Source organism: Mercenaria mercenaria, chromosome 12, assembly GCF_021730395.1.
Source record: "Mercenaria mercenaria strain notata chromosome 12, MADL_Memer_1, whole genome shotgun sequence".
NCBI classification, from domain to species: domain Eukaryota; kingdom Metazoa; phylum Mollusca; class Bivalvia; order Venerida; family Veneridae; genus Mercenaria; species Mercenaria mercenaria.
In genome coordinates, this window is record NC_069372.1 from 77,586,726 (window position 1) to 77,605,717 (window position 18,992).

At 35.1% G+C, this 18,992-nt stretch overlaps 1 protein-coding gene across 4 annotated transcripts; it reads right to left on the reverse strand.

The window, feature by feature from the left end:
- Positions 1-420: 420 nt before the first annotated feature.
- Positions 421-18,472, reverse strand: LOC128547473 (sulfotransferase 1C4-like). Of its 4 annotated transcripts, XM_053520391.1 has the most exons (8): positions 18,303-18,472; positions 10,221-10,402; positions 6,414-6,600; positions 5,843-5,999; positions 3,663-3,829; positions 2,115-2,218; positions 1,053-1,224; positions 421-674 (listed from the first exon to the last, which is right to left on the reverse strand). In XM_053520391.1, the coding sequence occupies exons 3-8, from the start codon at positions 6,589-6,591 to the stop codon at positions 550-552; spliced, it is 903 nt and encodes a 300-aa protein (XP_053376366.1). In that variant the 5' UTR covers positions 6,592-6,600; positions 10,221-10,402; positions 18,303-18,472; the 3' UTR covers positions 421-549. The 4 variants fall into 4 exon arrangements, with proteins under 4 accessions (XP_053376366.1, XP_053376365.1, XP_053376363.1 ...); XM_053520390.1 differs by lacking the exons at positions 10,221-10,402; positions 18,303-18,472 and adding an exon at positions 9,754-9,877; XM_053520388.1 differs by lacking the exons at positions 10,221-10,402; positions 18,303-18,472 and adding an exon at positions 9,594-9,829.
- Positions 18,473-18,992: the final 520 nt, after the last annotated feature.

Consider the following 18,992-nt stretch of genomic DNA (forward strand, 5'->3'; position numbering starts at 1 on the left):
AATAATATTATAATACAACTGATTTTAAAATATCAAAGACTTTTAAAATTACAAATATCTCTACCTTTTTGTGATATCTTCAAAATCGTTTTATAATATCAAAAATAGTTAATTGAGCCGCACCATGAGAAAACCAACATAGTGCATTTGCAGCCAGCATGGATCCAGACCAACTAACGGTTTCTCTAATTGCAATAGGCTTTGAATGCGAACAGCATGGATCATGACCAGACTACGCGGATGCGCAGGCTGGTCTGGATCCATTCTGGTCACAAATGCACTATGTTGGTTTTCTCATGGTGCTGCTTAATTATTCAATTTTGTGTTACCCGTAAATGAATTAATCATATCATAACACGATTTACTGAGTTCACAAAGTAGTATTTTAGATGTCGCAAGAATAGAAAATAAGTCGTAAAATCTCCATACCAGGCATTTACTTGCAACTTCCTGTAAAAATATATAGCGGCCTTATACAATAAAAAATTTGGCATTTTTAGAACAACTCTGACAAAATTCGTTGAGACATTTAAACAAATTTTCGCAAGATCATACGTTATCGTGAGTATATTTGAATTTCAAAAGTTCTAGGTCTTTTGTTTCGTTCTTCCAACATTTATCAAACATTTCATTTTGCGCAACAGTAAACCAGTTCTTCCAGTCACCAACTTGACCTGCAAGTAGCATATAAAGAAAGCAGTTATTTTAATACATCGTGTCATATCTTGATCGTAAAATTGTTTAACAGAAACGAGTCATACTGACTTTTACTACACAATGAAGAGGAAAGCTTTATCAGTTATTCTTTGACATTGGAAGGGAAATATTGTAAAATAGGTAACGAAATATCTATAAAAATCATTTTATGTAAACAGACTGTAAACAAAGATGACTGTAAATCACGGCGAGTTAGGGCTACCGGCAACTTTGTTTAAAGGATTTGTTTTGGGATGGGGGAGCTAACCGTCTGTCAAATGCGTTAAAAACATTCCTTTTAAAAGTCATAATAACATATCAAATAATTCAAAATGATGTACAAAACGTACAAGTACCTTTCCTGAAGAATTTAAAATCTGGTTTGATGAAAGCCTCACTTATTTTGTCTTTTCCTTTCTCCTCTGCCATTTTCTTAAAACCACACATATCAATGATATCATTTTTCAGTTGTTCATCTAGCTGTATGTCGAGAAACTTTAGTAACTTATCCAGCTCATCTCTTCCATTCTAAATAAATTATCATGCACGATTACAAAAACAAATTGTAACAGTACAATCAAGTAAAGTCCAAAGAAATACACTGATGCACTCAATCTTAAAAATAATGCAGACACAACACAGCTGGACTATACACAAAATTCACGGAAACGATATATAATAGCAACTGAGACTATTTATATCTATAAATATTATATACCCTTCTCAAATGCGTTCATTTGATTGGTCAAAATGAGTGCACGTGCGGGTCCGCAAAAAGCGATATTGACCTTCAAAAGTGATAATGGCTCTTGTGATATCACTTTTTCTTATATGTATGAAATATTGGCTGGTCAAATGATTGCATTTGAGAAGGGCATATAATAAAACAATTATAGACTTATGTTTCGATCAATATGTGTTTTTACGGACCTGTAAAAATGATATTGACCTCGGACTGCGTCCTCAGTCAGTATCATTTTTACAGGTCTTAAAAAACACATATTTACCTCAACATAAGTCAAAAATTGTTTAATAAAGTACGCACAGTATAGAAGGATTGAGGAAACATATGGATAGAAAAATTGCATATAAAATAGTCAGATACCGGTCAGAATTTTCATATATTGTGTAGACTTTCTTGTCATTTTATACTAGGTTAAGACTATGATATTCAATTTTGTTACACTTTGAAAAAGTCAGTCTGAATCCTACTGATGATAATCTAACCACGGGATAAAGTTTTACAGTAGACTAGTTCTTGATTTCTTTAATATTATATTTCAATAAAATTAAACGATTTTACCATGTAAGCTAGTCAAACTGTGTTGGCCAGATAACCACATCTCAGTATTAAAGCAATATGCCCTGATATTCTGTTAATGAGTTTACGTAAACATTGATCTGTAACGTTTACGAACCATTTTCAAATCTTCATAGAACATGATGTGTAGAGGGAATCCTGGATCATTCTGTACTTCGCGCTGCCATTCCAACAAATATTCACTGTACCTCCCATATTCCACTGAAAATATATTTTCGCCGGGTTTTAGCAATAACGACAGTCTAAAAGTTTTGTCCTGTCTTCTGTCCTGCTTCTGGTAAACCGGAAGTCACGGTTTAACGTCATTTATCCGGATAACGTCGAATAAAGCTTAGACCTGGCATACGGAAAGGGAAACCATCCTTCACATAAATGTCATCTCGTGTGTACTTTTATGAAAACGGTAAGATTACGTTTTCCCTACATAGATAACAAATGATAAAAAATGTTAACACGTCAAATGTTTTCAAATACTCTAATACTTCAAAAATAAGCAAACGGAGCTATTATAATAAGTTTCATTAAAATCTACATTACTGAAGAAATTCTATTCCTAAAAATGTCATCAAAATAGTATCCCATTGTGAAAACTTGAGTAAGGTCCATGACCCTATCATTGTTTATTTTGTCTAATATTCGATTTTGTTTCTAAGTTTTGAAAAATTATGGTTTAAACAAATTCTACATCGTAGAAAAATTTTGATCCGGGCTTGTGGAACTACCTTAAAGTCATTTGATTGGTTTTCCTAAAACTTCTAAACTTTTCACAAAAATAAATAACGCAAAACAAAACTGAAAAGAATGTGTATCTGTCTAATACGATCTTTGTCAAACATTCTGTCTCTAGTTCAAAATTTGCCACAAAATCTGTTCCACTTTTAGTCAGAAAAATCATTAGATGTATACCAAAAATTATGCTTTGTGCAATATTTATAGTCGTTGTTCAATACTGGCGCATATCAAAACTTGTAACTTTTAGCCTGCTGGCAGCAAGTGATTCTGCCTTTGCGACCAGTACAGACCAAGATCAGCATGAACATCCGTGCAGGCTGATCATGGTCTGCAGTTTTCGCTATTCAGTCAGCAAATTTTCAGTGAACACCCCTTTGAATAATAAGTTGTACTCCCAAAATTGAATGATGGACCAGTCCATTTGAGAAATGTAGCAGGCTGAAGGTTAAAGTACACAGTTTTTAAATGAATATCGCAATAGCAGAATGAATGTGACGTGCAATTGCGTAGAGTTAATGATATTCGCGGAGGCCTAATATTTGCACCTATATTCACAAACATAGAAACTTGCAACTGCTTAGAGTTAATGATATTCGCGGCGGCTTAATTTTTGCGCCTATATTCACAAGAAACTTGCAAATGCGTAGAGATAATGGTATTCGCGGAAGCTTAATTTCTGCGCATTTATTCACAAACATAGGAACATGCAAGTTCAACACATTTACAAACAGGCAGCATTGTCTTCAAAGACATAACACCGCTAGCATGTCCTCTATTAAATCTCGAAACTCTTACGCCTACAATAATTGTTACCAGTATAAAAGTCATACACCTTGACATTCAATAAACGTTTCAATAAATTCAGAATGATTACTCACTTATTAAGACTCTCACTGGTATTAAGGTAACTTACATTTTCCTTGCACATACACTGGTAACCAGTCTTCCCATTTGCCATCGTAACCATAGACTTTGATACCCTTCATATGATTGTAATACGATACAGCCGTGTCTTTTGGATTCCGTAAACATAAAACTGTTTTGATCTGCTTTTCCTTCATACCAGCCAGAGGAAGAAATCTACAATACACCAAAATAACATTCGCATGAACTTCCTGTAAACACACGAACAGTAAATTCATTATACTTCCGCCTGGAATTTGTAATACGTTTCTAGATACCTTGTTAGCTCACCTGTCACATAGTGACAAGGTGAGCTTTTGTGATCACCCTTCGTCCGTCGTCCGTCGTCAGTCCGTGCGTGCGTCCGTCCGTCCGTCCGCCCGTCAACAATTTCTTGTCTGCACGATAGTGGTTTCATTTATGATTCTATTTTAACCAAACTTGCACACAACTTGTATCACCATACGATCTCGGTTCCTTTCTTGAACTGGCCAGATCCCATTATGGGTTCCAGAGTTATGGCCCCTGAAAGGGCCAAAATTAGCTATTTTGAGCTTGTCTGCACAATAGCAGCTTCATTTATGATTTGAGTTTTACCAAACTTGCATAAAACTTGTATCACCATAAGATCTTGGTTCCTTTCGGGAACTGGCCAGATTCCATAATGGATTCCAGAGTTATGGCCATTGAAAGGCCCAAAATTAGCTATTTTGACCTTGTCTGCGCAATAGCAGCTTTATTTATGATTTGATTCTTACCAAACTTGCACATAACTTGTATCACCATAAGATCTTGGTTCCTTTCTGGAACTGGCAAGATTTCAGTATGGGTTCCAGAGTTATGGCCCCTGAAGGGGTCAAAATTGGCTATTTTGACCTTGTCTGCACAATAGCAGCTTCATTTATGATTTGATTTTAACCAAACTTGCACAAAGCTTGTGTCACCATAAGATCTTGGTTCCTTTCTTGAACCGGACAGATCCCCTAATGGGTTCCAGAGTAATGGCCCCTGATAGGGCCAGAATTAACTATTTTAACCTTGTCTGCACAATAGCTGCTTCATTTATGATTTGAATTTAATCAAACTTGCACAAAACTTGTGTCACCAAAAGATCTTGGTTCCATTTTTGATCCGGCCAGATCCCATAATGGGTTCCAGAGTAATGGCCCCTGAAAGGGCCAAAATTGGCTATTTTGACCTTGTCTGCACAATAGCAGCTTCATTTATGATTTCATTTTAACCAATCTTGTACAGAACTTGTATCACCATAAGATCTCGATTCTTTTTTATACGCCCACAGGGACGTATTGTTATCGCCTCGGTGTCTGTCTGTCTGTGTATTGGTTAGCAGTTTCCCTTCCGCTCTGTAACTCTTGAACCCCTTGATGGATTTCAGAGAAACCTGACACAAATGTTCACTCATTGAAAGGATGTGCAGAGCGCATGTTTTTGATGGCTAAATTCAATGTCAAGGTCACACTTAGGGGTCAGAGGTCATAAGAATTTGTTTTATGTGGAAATTGCTCTACATTTGTATTACATTGCAGTGCTCTTGTTTTTATTTGGCAGATTCTTCTTTTGTTCGCTTACAATAATGTTTTTTTTTTAATTACTTTCCTTTTATGTTACTTTAAATAGCTTATTTAGTAACTTTTTTATTATTGGCCGTAGGGAACAACTGGGACCACTTTTCTGTGGTACAACATGGATGGTACCTCCAATTTTTAGGTGTATTTTGATATATCTGTACCTTGTAAGAATTTTTTCTTTTTGTTTTTGGTTAAAGCAATGGTACTCAGGTGAGCGATATATGGCCATCATGGCCCTCTTGTTTTCTTAATACCATCATTCAACTTTTTGCGTTAATTGTTTGTGGTGTCACCGAAACTAGTACTATATGCAATAGTAAAATTTATCAGCGATATAATATAAAAAACAAACTGATCAGCAGTATAGCACAGAAACATCTGCCTAAACTAAAATACCCGTGAAGTCTTAAGGAATGCTCAGTTAAAAGTTATTTCATATTTCAGTTTGTGAATAAAGAGCACATGTACATGTAAGACCAGTTAGTAACTTTCCTACGCATGTTTTGATATAACAATTTATCTAAATTTACAATTTAAAATGTTTAAATGTACAACAGTGTATGTCATGTAAGTCTGAAATCCTGACATCATGTTAATATACCTTGGCGGGAAATGACAATTCACAACTCTCGGTGAAGGTTGCTGGTCTGCCTCCGCAGCAGTTACACATTCTAGCATTGTTAAAACTTTGTTCGTTTTTATTCGCTTTGCAGACTTGTTTAAAATCATCATTAGTATTTCAAACAACCAGTTTGTGCCTGAAGATTTAAGAAGTTTTAAACAATATAACAATGCCACCGCTTACGTAATTTTAAGAGGGTAAAACCAAAATTTTCCAAATTGTAAGCTAAAACATCTTTTTATTATCGAGAATTTTGTTTTACGATACTGATATAAAGTTCAGAACCAATATGTATACTACTTGTTTTATGAATTATCTCCCTTGTTAATAGATTTCAAGCTTCAGAAGAGGTCTGTGTTGTGAAAACCAATCTATCACATATTTCATTTGTGTTTCATATTCCAAATATAATATCAGTTTATATGGGTATTCTCTGATTGTGCTAAATTACAAATGTTGTAACTTTATAATCAGATATAGAACAATATACTAATGGAAAAAATCCAAACTGAAAAATACATGCGTCTTACAACAAGAAAGATTTCCTTGCCTGTTTTAGCAAATGTGCAAAGCATTAGATCGTTGTCCCGGAACTTGTAATTCGGAACATTGTCGAAAATGTCCTTTATTTCCGTTCCGGGTTTAAGGAAGATTGGTTGTATGAATCCTCCGACGTCCACCATGTTCATGGTGGCGCCACCTGCATCCGGAACTTTAATCTCTGTCATTTCTCAAACCTGTAAGGTGCATAACTGAGGGAATTAGTTCGATGGAAAATGTGTGGCGCGTGTTGAAATATTGAACAACTATTCACACAATATTTTAAATTCTAATACAACAAACAATACAAAAAGCAATGTTTACAGGTTAATGGTGCCGTCACATCGATCTACTTCTGGTTAAGAAGAAATAGTGATTTCATATTTGATATAAGATATGTTAAAATTAAAAAATTTGAGTCTAGTAGAATCATGATATAATCTATGTAAACACTTTGTTATACGTCTCGCTAAACAATGCCTTAAAATAAATTCTAACACGACCTCATTCATTTTCCTATTAAATAAAGAAGACTGAAAATTGAGTGTTATTATACAACAATTCATTTTTCTGATGTCACATTTATTATGTCATAGCGTTAAATGGCATAGCGGCGCGCGGGAAAAGAAACCAACAGAAAACGGGCAAATATTTAATGAATGTCGTCAAGGATGTAGTTTAAAATGCTTGGTAACGTGTTAGAATCGAAATCATTTATCTCATTTAGTGATTTGGTCTTGAATAAAATCATTGTTTGTCGTTCAGATGCGTAAATTAATGTATCACTCGTGCTGAGCCCTCGTGATAGACTTTCTTCGCATCTGAACTCCAAACAATGATTTTATTCAGCGACAAATCACTAAATGAGATATTATGATATATTTAACAAATAATCAAGGCCTTCGAGTTATTTATCGTCTGATTTACCACGGTTCAGAGTTCAGATGCGTAGGGATTGAACCACGAGGGTGTTAGCCCGAGTGGTTAAATACTGAAGCATTTGAACGATGGACCGTGGTAAATTAGACGATAAATAACAAGAAGGCCTTGATTGTTTTCATTCTGACATGCTCATTGATATATTTCAATAAATATTATACTGGACTTCATTTACGCGAGGAGTAATGTATCGGACGTCATGCGGCAATTTGACGTCATAATTGACGTCATAATGCTCTCTTACCGGTCCGCGCGTCAATCGTTGTTTATCGCAGAATATACAGAGCTTGATTTCCTTCTTTGTTTAACTGGAAATCAAACCGAGTCATGTTAAAATATTTCTTAACTAAACCATGCCTCTGCAATACATGTATATCATTCCTTTATTTCGTAGGTAGATGTGCTTCAAAGTAATGTACTACATGAAAAACAAAAAAAAAAATAAGAAAGAAATTGTTTGTTAAAGTAGCATTTACGTTCATATTACAATTATAGGAAGAAACAAATATTCTGTAATAGGAGTGGAGAAATGTGCAGCCCGATACAGGACTTGAACATGCGACCTTCTGCTTGCAAGTCAGATACTCTATCAACTGAGCTAATCGGACAATCAATATCATAGACTAATTATATACATTATGTACACACTGCTACAATTCATTATACGAGCCGCGCCATGAGAAAACCAACATAGTGGGTTTGCGACCAGCATGGATCCAGACCAGCCTGCGCATCCGCGCAGTCTGGTCAGGATCCATGCTGTTCGCTAACAGTTTCTCTAGTTGCAGTAGGCTTTAAAAGCGAACAGTATGGATCCTGACCAGACTGCGCGGATGCGCAGGCTGGTCTGGATCCATGCTGGTCGCACACCCACTATGTTGGTTTTCTCATATCACGGCTCATATAATGAACTGCAAATAAAGACCCGCTGCAGGGAGGCGGAAAGTCACCTTACTATGGAAGCGTCCTGGTGCCAGTAGAGAGGTTTAAATTTGTCTGACGTACGACTAACTATCTCCTATGCAGGAGTTAGTGTCTCCTACGTAGGACTTAACTATGAAACTTGAAGGTTCTAGGTCAAATGGTTTTCCAGTTATTCATCGAAATGAAGTGTGGCGGACGGACTTACTGCCTGACAGGGCAAAAACAATATGTCTCCTCAAGTGTGGGGCAGCGCCGTACCAAGGCAGTTGCCTCGGTTAAAATTTGAGGAGCCAAATAGAAAGTAAAAAGTAGGCCTATCACACTGATGAAAAATTCAGTTATAAAATTTCAAAAAAGTATATTAATATCATTAGAATATATCAGAATATCATTTGTCTCATGACACCATTGAGGCAAGGTGAGGCAGAAATCCTAGCAGTCATATTGATAGACTTGATAGGTCCAGTTCCAGGGCCGGTCCACCTCCCCGAGGTTGGCTGAGAAGTGACTTATACTCATCAAAGTTACACCCAATTATTTATTATCTATTATCAAATTTAAACCCAAAAACGCACCACAGGCCACTATTTCATACTGATATTTAAAAATTTTCCAGGGGAAGAGCCCCCAAACCCCACTAAAATAAGAGGGGGTAACCCCCTCCCATACCTCAAAATTTAGACCAAAAAATGCACCATAGGCCACCATTTTGAACCTGTATTTCAAACATTTCAAAGGGAAGCCCCCCTGACATCACTAATATTAGGGGAGAACCTCCTCCCATACCTCAAATTTTAGACCAAAAAATGCACCAGAGGCCACCATTTCATACCTGTATTTCATTTTTTTTTCCAGGGGAAGAGCCTAGCCCCCTGACCCCTCTAAAGGCCACCATTTTGTGTCTGTATTTCAAAATTTTCCAGGAATAGTGACCACTGACCCCCACTAAAATGAGGGAGGGGGACCCCCTCCCATACCTTAAAATTAAGTCCAAAAATGCACCAGAAGCCACCATTTCATACCTGTAGGACTCAATATCTCCTACGTAGGATCGGCGATATATGACCTTTTTGTGTCGATTCGCCGTAAACCCCAACTCATTCATTCCTACGTAGGACATAGTATCTCCTACGTCTACGTAGGACATATTAAGTACTACGTAGGAGTGAGTATCTCCTACGTAGGAGATAGTATGTCCTACGTAGGAGATATTATGTCCTACGTAGGAGATACAAAGTCCTACGTAGGAGATATAAATCGTACGTAAGATAAATTTAAATCTCTCTACTGGCACCAGGACGGCACCAGGACGGTGCCAGTACCTTACCTCTGCAATGAAATATAGAATGCACTTTTATTTAGCCAAAATATTGTCAACCTTCACGTTTTACTGTCGCAATTAGTTTGAATTATTGCACTTAATTATTTCCACTCTGATATATCTGATAATAATTATAAAGAATAACTGAAAATGTTTACGATACCACCATTTTCTCTATTTCACTATCGGACTTTATCACGCACATTAGATACTGATCGTCAGAAAGGTTATAATCACACGTTTAAATGTTATCAACGCAAATATCTATATTTAAAACTGGGACACTTTGCAAACAGTGACTACATAACTCTTGTTTGCATGCAGTAACCTTGTACAAACAGCTTTCGGTTAAAATGATCGCTTGAATTGAGACAAGTGCTATTTAGTTAAGACATATTGATGGCGCATGTTTAATACTGCTTCAAAACGTTGTCTTTATCTTATAGCTAAATAAATCGACATCATACATACACATGCATAAGATTATATATACGAGTACGACAACGTTGCAGTGTTCTGAATTTTGTTATAATATATGACGCTGATTGAAATAAAGAATGACGTCCTACAAGTATGCATACTCGCATAGGTACAAACTCACAATCTCTCAATTACAATAAATAACAGCCAAACCTGTAATGATCTGCCAACTGTGTGACTACCAAAGACAGGCGGCTACCTAAGTCAGGTGGAAAGAGGACAAAACGTTTTTGTTCGTGTCTGTTGAATGCAGGTACCAACTCAACACAGTTGACTACTAGTGCTGAATATTCAGCGATTTCCTGAGGTACACTATTTCTATGCCCATCGTTTTCCTGAAATTATCAGCCATCAAATACTAAAGAAATAATAAGGTCCAAAGCGTCCCTTCGTGATATATTCTTATGCATAAGAATTCAAAACACGGGTTATTCTACGATAAATCACACCTGAAAACTTGTTATTTCGATTCTAACACGACGTATACTAGTATCAATAGTGTTAGAAAGAATGGTAATTACTGTTTACGACATGGACTACACTTCTTGCTACGCACCTGAATCATTCTATACATAGAGGATGTCGTCACTACTTTGCTCACGAATGGGTTATCGCAAAAATTATGGCATGTAGAGTACAGAAAAATCAAAAGAAGAAGTTTAATTATGTTATATTGCATAGTACACCTCATTTACCTTATTTTATAAAATTTTGTTATTTTGCAAACTATCTCTGTAAAATAGAAAAACAACAGTTCAAAAGGTTAAATCAATATGCTTAACGCTTTAAAGATGATTAATGTATATAGCGCTTTGCTCTTTTTTGTGTATGCGAAACTCTTAATTATAACGAATATCATGTCAAAATGTATGATCATTGCAACTAACGATTGTGCGAAATGAATTTCACAACTTAAACTTATCTTAGACTTAAAACAAAATGTATCTATTAATGAAATTCCAATCAGACTATATCTGTGACTAGATGTTACGTTTCCTTGTGACAATGTAAATGAAATTATTTGAAATGTTAAAGTAATAACAACAATTGAATCTTGCGACACACACTAAATTAATCAGTTCCTTTTTAGATATAAGAGAAAACAAACCCCGCTTTAACATTTGCCACCAACTACAGTTATTTTATGTGAGGTGATGCGGAAACAACTAGCCAAGTATGAAACATTGTCACAAAACATATTCACAAATATAGCTGGAAAAGATATACACTAACCTTTATAGATCTAAATCATCTCAGTTTTACTGAGTTCATAGACAAAAATGCAAGAAGTAGATAACTACATTTTTTTTCATTTTGAGTAATGACGACATGATTACTTTATTTAGAAATTTGGCAAGCAAACCAGGACATCGATCTGGAAATCGTTCTGGGTTTAAAGCGACTAACCCACACATCGTGTTGTCTGATGTTAAAAAATCAAACTTTTGCTTTATTCACCTATATGCAGCATATTCGATGTTCTTACAATGTATTTTTCATCAAATTCTGTTGAATATCGTTTTTTTCCTAATACATTTAAAACAAAAACATTCGTCTTCAATTTCTTATAAGGGTTTCCCGGTTTATATATAGAACAAAAGGAAAAATAAACGGAATTCCCGTCAGCAAACATCACGTGATTTTCAAAACAGCGCACACGTTTAGGTATCGCACACTATTGTGACGTTTTGAAATAAAAACAAACAAAATAGTAACATAAAATGAAGTCAGTACACTTAGTCCGTTAACAATGCAGTCAGTGATTTTTCGTTGGCCTAGTGCGGTTACGGTATTCGTATTATACGTGTTCGTCGTGAGTTCGATTCCTAGACCCGTTAGTTTTGCCTTTATTTTTTTTTCTTAAATACAATTCAATGAGAACAAATCGAGCTAGTAAATCTAGTTCTAACTTGTTCACTAAAATTGTACGTCACAACTGACACGCAGTTATGTCTAAATACGCTCTACCTTTAATATGATTTAATATTTTTTAATCTTTCCTCTGATATTTTTAAACCTGTACGGGTTAGTTTTATAACAATCTTACACTTCACATTAATAGTAGCATTGCCCGGCCATAATTTTAGGATTATACTACCAAATTTTTTCGAAAATAAGAAAAAAAAAACAATAAATTAGAAACTGTTTTATTTGATTAAAATGAAAAAAAAACTGAAAAAAAAAAAAACAGAGAAAAAACAAACTTACACAAAGTATGTAATGCAAACTGAAAAAAAATGGGAATCAAACTCCCGAAGAAAATGTATAATAGAAATACCGTAACCGCTTGGCCAACAAAGAAACACTGACTAAGTCGTAAACTTGGTGTTTTGACTTAATTTTATGTTATTGTTTTGTTTTCACTTCTTAACGCCATAATACTGTGACCTACCTATAGTTCGGTCTTTTAATAATGGAGCGGTCCGTTATTTAGGTAGTGTTATCCGGTACGATATAGTGGTTCTTACCTAAATAGGCAAAATAAATCATGCTGACTTCCCTAATCGGTAGACCAGTATATAAACTGATCCATCAAACTACTTTGCTACCCACGTGATGATAGCTTCTAAACATACTGTCGCGTCTCGTTCTATATTTATCAATGTTTACAAAATAAAGCGCTGTAACGGTTTACAAAAGTACATGAGAAAAACTGCAAAAATTCGAATGCTCCCGTAATTCTGGAAACTATAAACTGGCCAACCATTATGTTTCATGTAACTATATGAAACAGTGGCGGTATTTTGCCTTTCGGTGATCATTTATTTTAAAAAATACAATTCACAATGTGTGGGTTAGTCGCTTTAAAACAGTTAGGAAAATTAACTTTAGAGCATATAATTATGGTAAAGTCCCTAATTTTAGTGAGAGCAAACCCGAGGCCTATTTTTCTTCCATTTAAGCCGATATAATGTTTTAGATTTTACCACCCTAATGAAAGACATGATACAAGCCTATTGTGATTCTGCTGCTTCCAAAGCATTGTTTAACATTAATAACAGCAACTGCTGTATATTTATAGGTTATTAGCTTTGTATCGGGAAATATGCACTCGTTCTTCAGCGGAAATATTGCGCGACTTCAGGAGCGCAATACTCTTCCGCTGAAGAACGAGTGCATATTTCCCGATGCAAAGATAATAACCTTTTTATTACATATGCATCTATATGTATAAATATTACGTAAATATCATAAATATGTTCAATAGCCTGAATAGGATTGACAATACTGAACTAAATAGAAAAAAATAGTGCAACAACACACACTGAATTACGTCACGCATCCGATATGAATTTCAGGCGTCAGTGTATGGAAAAATATTGACGTTTCCGGTACCAGTGTAACTGAACGGGGAATAGAAACGAGTATGTAATAAAATGCGATATTCTGAAATATGAACAAAAATATCTCCCCAGCCCCCGTCGAATTGTACAGAAATGTTTCAGGAAATGGCATTCAGAATCTCAGCTAGATGAAAACATATGCAAAGGAACGAACTCTTTCGCGCTCTAGCTACATTTACCATTTTCACTGGATTCGGTATATAACTTGTACATTTTACCTAAATTCATTTTTATAAGACAGGAAACGTGTCATTCTGTGTAAATTTCACCACTCACACAACGCTGGAACAACATGGATAAAGCTTTAGCCAATGAGATTAGTGAAGCAAAAGATCCGCGTTGATCGCACCATCTCATGCATCTTGTGTGTTATTGAATTACATAGAGACGTAGTAACTATTCAGAGTTAGATGGTAGTCTCGGTAGAAAGATGCCAGACCCCTAACATCACATTATTTCAAACTTAAGCTGGTACCTGAGTAGAACTCACAACCCTTCCTTATATGAGGAATTCGGGTGCATAATGTACATTATGCTGAAAATCCAGCGATGCGATATTTTTCAGCCATACTTATGATAACTTTATAAGACATAGTACGTTATGAATATTGTGCTTCATAATATTCAAAAGAAATCTTGTATTTATATTTATATCCCTTCTGTAAATTCCAGTTTATTTAGTTCTGTCCATTGCTTTCTCGCTTAGGGCACAGCCATTATTTTATCTGGGGACCATACGCCGCTTTTCATGGAATCGCACTCTGTGCATCTTTGAAGGTTCCATGTGCACCGCCGTATGAATACATCTGCTGATATCTCTAAATTATATTCTGGTACTTATAACATGTTTAAATGTTGAGTTCTGCTCAACCCGGGACTAGAGGGCGTGGACGGTAGCTTGCATTTCCACTACCGTTCATGAACAGGCTCAATCAACCGGGCCTGCCACATCTTCTTCTTCACAGATATATTTCTTCAATATTGATTGAAGCACACTGCTCAAGGGAGTAATATTACATTTTCATTTATGTCGTGTTGAGCGACCTGTAGCTTTCTACTTTGTATTTATACGAAACAGTTTAATGTATAATTCACGTGAGCAATGAATATCTTTAGGCAGTTTCTTCAACTATTATTCTGTTTTTCTGTAAAACCTTTCATAACATAGTTTATTTCTTATAAAAGGAAATTAATCAACACGTGTAAAACATTATTAAAACAAATTTGACGTCATGACGGCGACAACGACGTTGGCCTGAATGAATACGTCTTGATTTCAGAAATTACACAAAAAAGCTTGTCCAGATTTTCTACATTTGTAGTGGAAACATTACTGTTCAAAATGATTAAAAATGAATAAGGCTTTTGGAATGGCAAAAGTCACCGTATTTCGTATTTTATCAAAAAACAAAAACAAAACAAAAACAAAACCATCCTAATATTGAAAATATTGAGATAAAGACGAATTGAAACATTCAGAAGTTTATTTTTTTTTTATTTTACAAAGATTTTTTCTTTATAATGTTATAGCACTAGAACCTAAATATGTATTGCTCTAAACTATCACAATTATACTAGAACATCTTTTAAAATGGCGGGGGAACTCGTGTACTGCTTTGCATCCAGATGCATTCGCGTGACGAGAACTAATCTTTCAAGCATTCAAAATACCGTGAAAGAGGCTATAGTGAAATCGTAATACCCAATGTGACAGGGAGGAAATACTTACAGACAGTTACGATCAGAATATTATGTAGTTTTCTCCTTTTAAACACAATGTTTGTTTGAAGATTAATGTGATTAAACTTTAACACAACTCTTATCGTAACTCTCAGGACCAATTACTGTTAAGATTGCAGAGTTTGTCTCCCTATTCGACACATTTCCTTTGGACGCTGCTGAGAAAAACCCATATGTCGTACAATTCAGTCGTGTATGAAGTCTTATGACACCTTTTCAGCTTTGATGATTGAAGAAGATACCGGTACCCACCCATTTGCATTTATTGCAGACACGGGCTACCACGCACCTTTGGTAAACTAACCGGCCTCCTGTAAGCCGGATGTATCACTTTCTGACATGAAACAATTTACACCTCAAGCGAGGTTAAGAACCACATCGGTGATGGGCAAGTGATTTGAAGACAGCGGTCTGAATCACTTGGTTATGTTAGTCCCTCATAATTTTAACTTTATACTGATGCGTTTAATAAAATCTTTAAAATGATCCTTTGGAAGCAAGGAATGCAAGAAGAATAATAGCAGACTCGGTTTGATTGAGTCTGTTTATGAGAGGTAATGAAATGTGCAACGCCTCTCACGCCACCCTAGCACCGGCTTAAGCAGAACTCTATTATAATTGTGTTGAATGAACTCAATGATCCCAAAGGATCAGAAAGTACAATCAGAATATGTAAATTAATGCTTTTAATTATCTGTTTACTGTTTTATTATTTAATTTCAACTAAGTTTCAGTTCACCTGTGAAGAAACCACTGCAATAATTCTCATTTGCAAATATATTTGTAACGATTGCTGACTCCGAAATTACGTTGTTTATTCTGTTTTGGTTGCGCAGCGAAGAAAAGCATGAACATCAACTTTTGATTTATTTCCTAATATGATGGATTTCTTCCAGTTTATATAAAAATGTAACCTACGAGATGGTATTAGTTCAAGCTATGTGTTTTTTAAGTTTGAATAACGTGAAACTTCGACCTACTTACTAAAAGTACCAACAATCTCTAATTTTGATTCACTATCTCGATACCTAGTAGCAGAGCTACCGGCGCCGCGAAGCGGCGCCGACAGCGTCGTATTACGGTTAGACGTATGAACAAGAAAACGAATAGAGAGATATAACTGTGTATACTATCGAGTTGAAAATTCGTGGTACTTTTTGGAATCGGTGTTGTTCGGATTTTTTCATTGCTCTATGCACATAGTAATTAATCAGTAAAGATGTCAGTAGACGCTTACTGTTTACGGTTGACAAAAGCGTCTCGCTTGCTGCTTTAAATATTGAATAAAAATGTAAATGCGCGTTTGATAATAAAAAATTAGTGCTAAATACATTTTCTACGAAGAAAAAAGAAATAAAAGACAATATTTTCATTTGGAAACGACTTTCGTCACGCTGCCATTACCGAACTATTATATATACTTATGTTTGTCACGATGACGTCATAACTTCACAGTGGTGTAGCGTTGAAAACCAGAGGTCGTGAGTTCGAACCTCACCTGGACCAGATTTTTTTTTCAATTCCTTTTTTTTTATTTCAGTTTTTTTTTTCTATTATTATGAGTTTTGAAAATATTGTATAACTAAAGTCATTCATGTGAAATTTAATAAGTGTTTAGTTTTGATGTCAGGTTCCAATGTAGTGCCTGTGTAGGAGTCAGTAGACATAACTTTAAAAACAAAAACAGCTTTTGGATCAAAATATACAGGCATTGAACTGTGAAAAGCAAATAATGCTCTTCTCTCCGTTCGCATATATTTCATCTGTTAGCTTTAAAATCACTGGCCAGAGTTTATCAAAAAAACTAAAACTATTGGCGATGAATTATCAATAAACATCAAAAAGGTTCTTACTACCATCCCTATTTTATTGTGCTAAAAGATTAACCATAAAAAAGCCATAGAAATGTTAACTTAGACGTTCAGTAAATAAACAGGGTTTTTTTTCGAGAATTTCGGCAAACACTGTTTTTCTCAGGTAAAATTCTGATCATTAACTTTTAAAAATTGCTAGTCTTTTGGGTTTAAAACAAGCTTTGTACAGCCATGTAAATGATTGTAATTTTCCCATACCAGGCGTCTATTATAGCAGTATTTTTGACTGAAAGTTGGACACAATCATTCTTCTTTTCAGAAAGAACCAAAATTTGACAATAATGACATTTAAAAGAATTACAATAGTCACTTATTGACAGGGTTACGTAAATTCTAATTTCTATTTACTTTGGAATCGAAACATTATCCTTTGATTTAAGTCCTTATTGCCAAACATTCACACGCAAAGAAACAGAATTCCTTCGGCTATTGGCATAATGAGATTCTGTTAGGTTTGAAGCTTCTCAGTTTGAAAGAGTTATCATTTTACGACTGGTTTCCAGTATGATAATAATTTATATAAAATTGTTGATGCAGTACGTTTTAATAAGAATAACAGAAATTATTCAAATACGTTTTCTTCTTTATCTTGGTGCAGATATTAATCTATATCGAATTTTCTTTTAATTATATACAGAATATCTTTCGAGTATTTCACATGTCAAGAATTAAATTTGATGCAGTCTAAAACATGCAGTCAGAAATCATGAATTATCATTAATAAAATCTGGAAAGTAGATCCCTTGGAAGCACCGAGAACAATGCAAACAGTGAAAATTGCAGACTCGGTTTGATTGAGTCTGTTCATGAGTTTAATAGATCTAATAGAACATAAACTTTTTAAACGAATCCATAATTCCAGACAATTCCAACACCACTCCTTTAATTTTAAAGGGGCACTGTGATTTTTCAAGGGAGCTCTGCCTTTTAGGTAGCACCTAATTTCATATTAGGCCTTACTAGCTTCGACGTTTTTAAGTTGTGGTAGTCAGAACTACTACAAGTCAAGCAAGAAACACATTTGCAAAGGTAATTGTAACTTAACTTGTGCTACGCCCATCTCGAGCTCTGACATATGAAAGAATTATAAACTGCATCGTAGTCAGTGAAATTCATGTAATACAAAAAGTGATGCACATGGTAGTGATGACTCCTTTCTCAGAAATAAAACATGGGATCGCTATAATTGAGCTATTGTACTCTAAAAATGATATAAACGATGAAGTATATTCATACTTGTACTTTACTGGTAAAGTGATAATGAATTTTATAACTACCATTCCCTGTCCTTGATCTACATATTAAAAGCTTCCGCATTTTGATTGTTATCGAATAAACACTACGTCAAATGTTTTAGTCCTTCTCTTGCCATTGTCACATTCATCTTCTGGATTAAAGTTTGTATGGTGTTAGTACTGCTATCCAAGAATAAGACACATCTAACAGTTTGTTTCCTTTTTATAATATAAGATAGTTTGTACGGATGTTTAGACAAGCTGAGTGTGACTGATTTTCCGTATTGAACGTATTTAATGAATTGCATCCATACACCAGTGAGTACTTGCGTGTGTGCGTACATGCATGCGTGCATGTGTGAGTGTTAAAATGTCCATCGTATGTAGTCACTGTAAAATTACTTACATTTCAGGATAAGATTACTGAGGAAAGAACAGAACTGGAGATACTGCTGTGCCCTCCCCTTAAACGTTAAATAACATAAAATAAATGAGAAACCTAAAATCGTTAATACAACTCGATTCATGAATGTTTTGTAACAAATTTTATAAAGACAACTTACGGCTTAGAGAAAAGTTACATATGATAAACTAAAACAAATTCTTCACCGCTATTTATACATATAAATGGAACAAAAAAGATTCTTCTTTTAAGAAATTTCAGAAATTCCGTATCATGGGTAACTATTTGGTCGTTTGCTTCCGAGACATGCCGTCTATGTATTTTGTGGG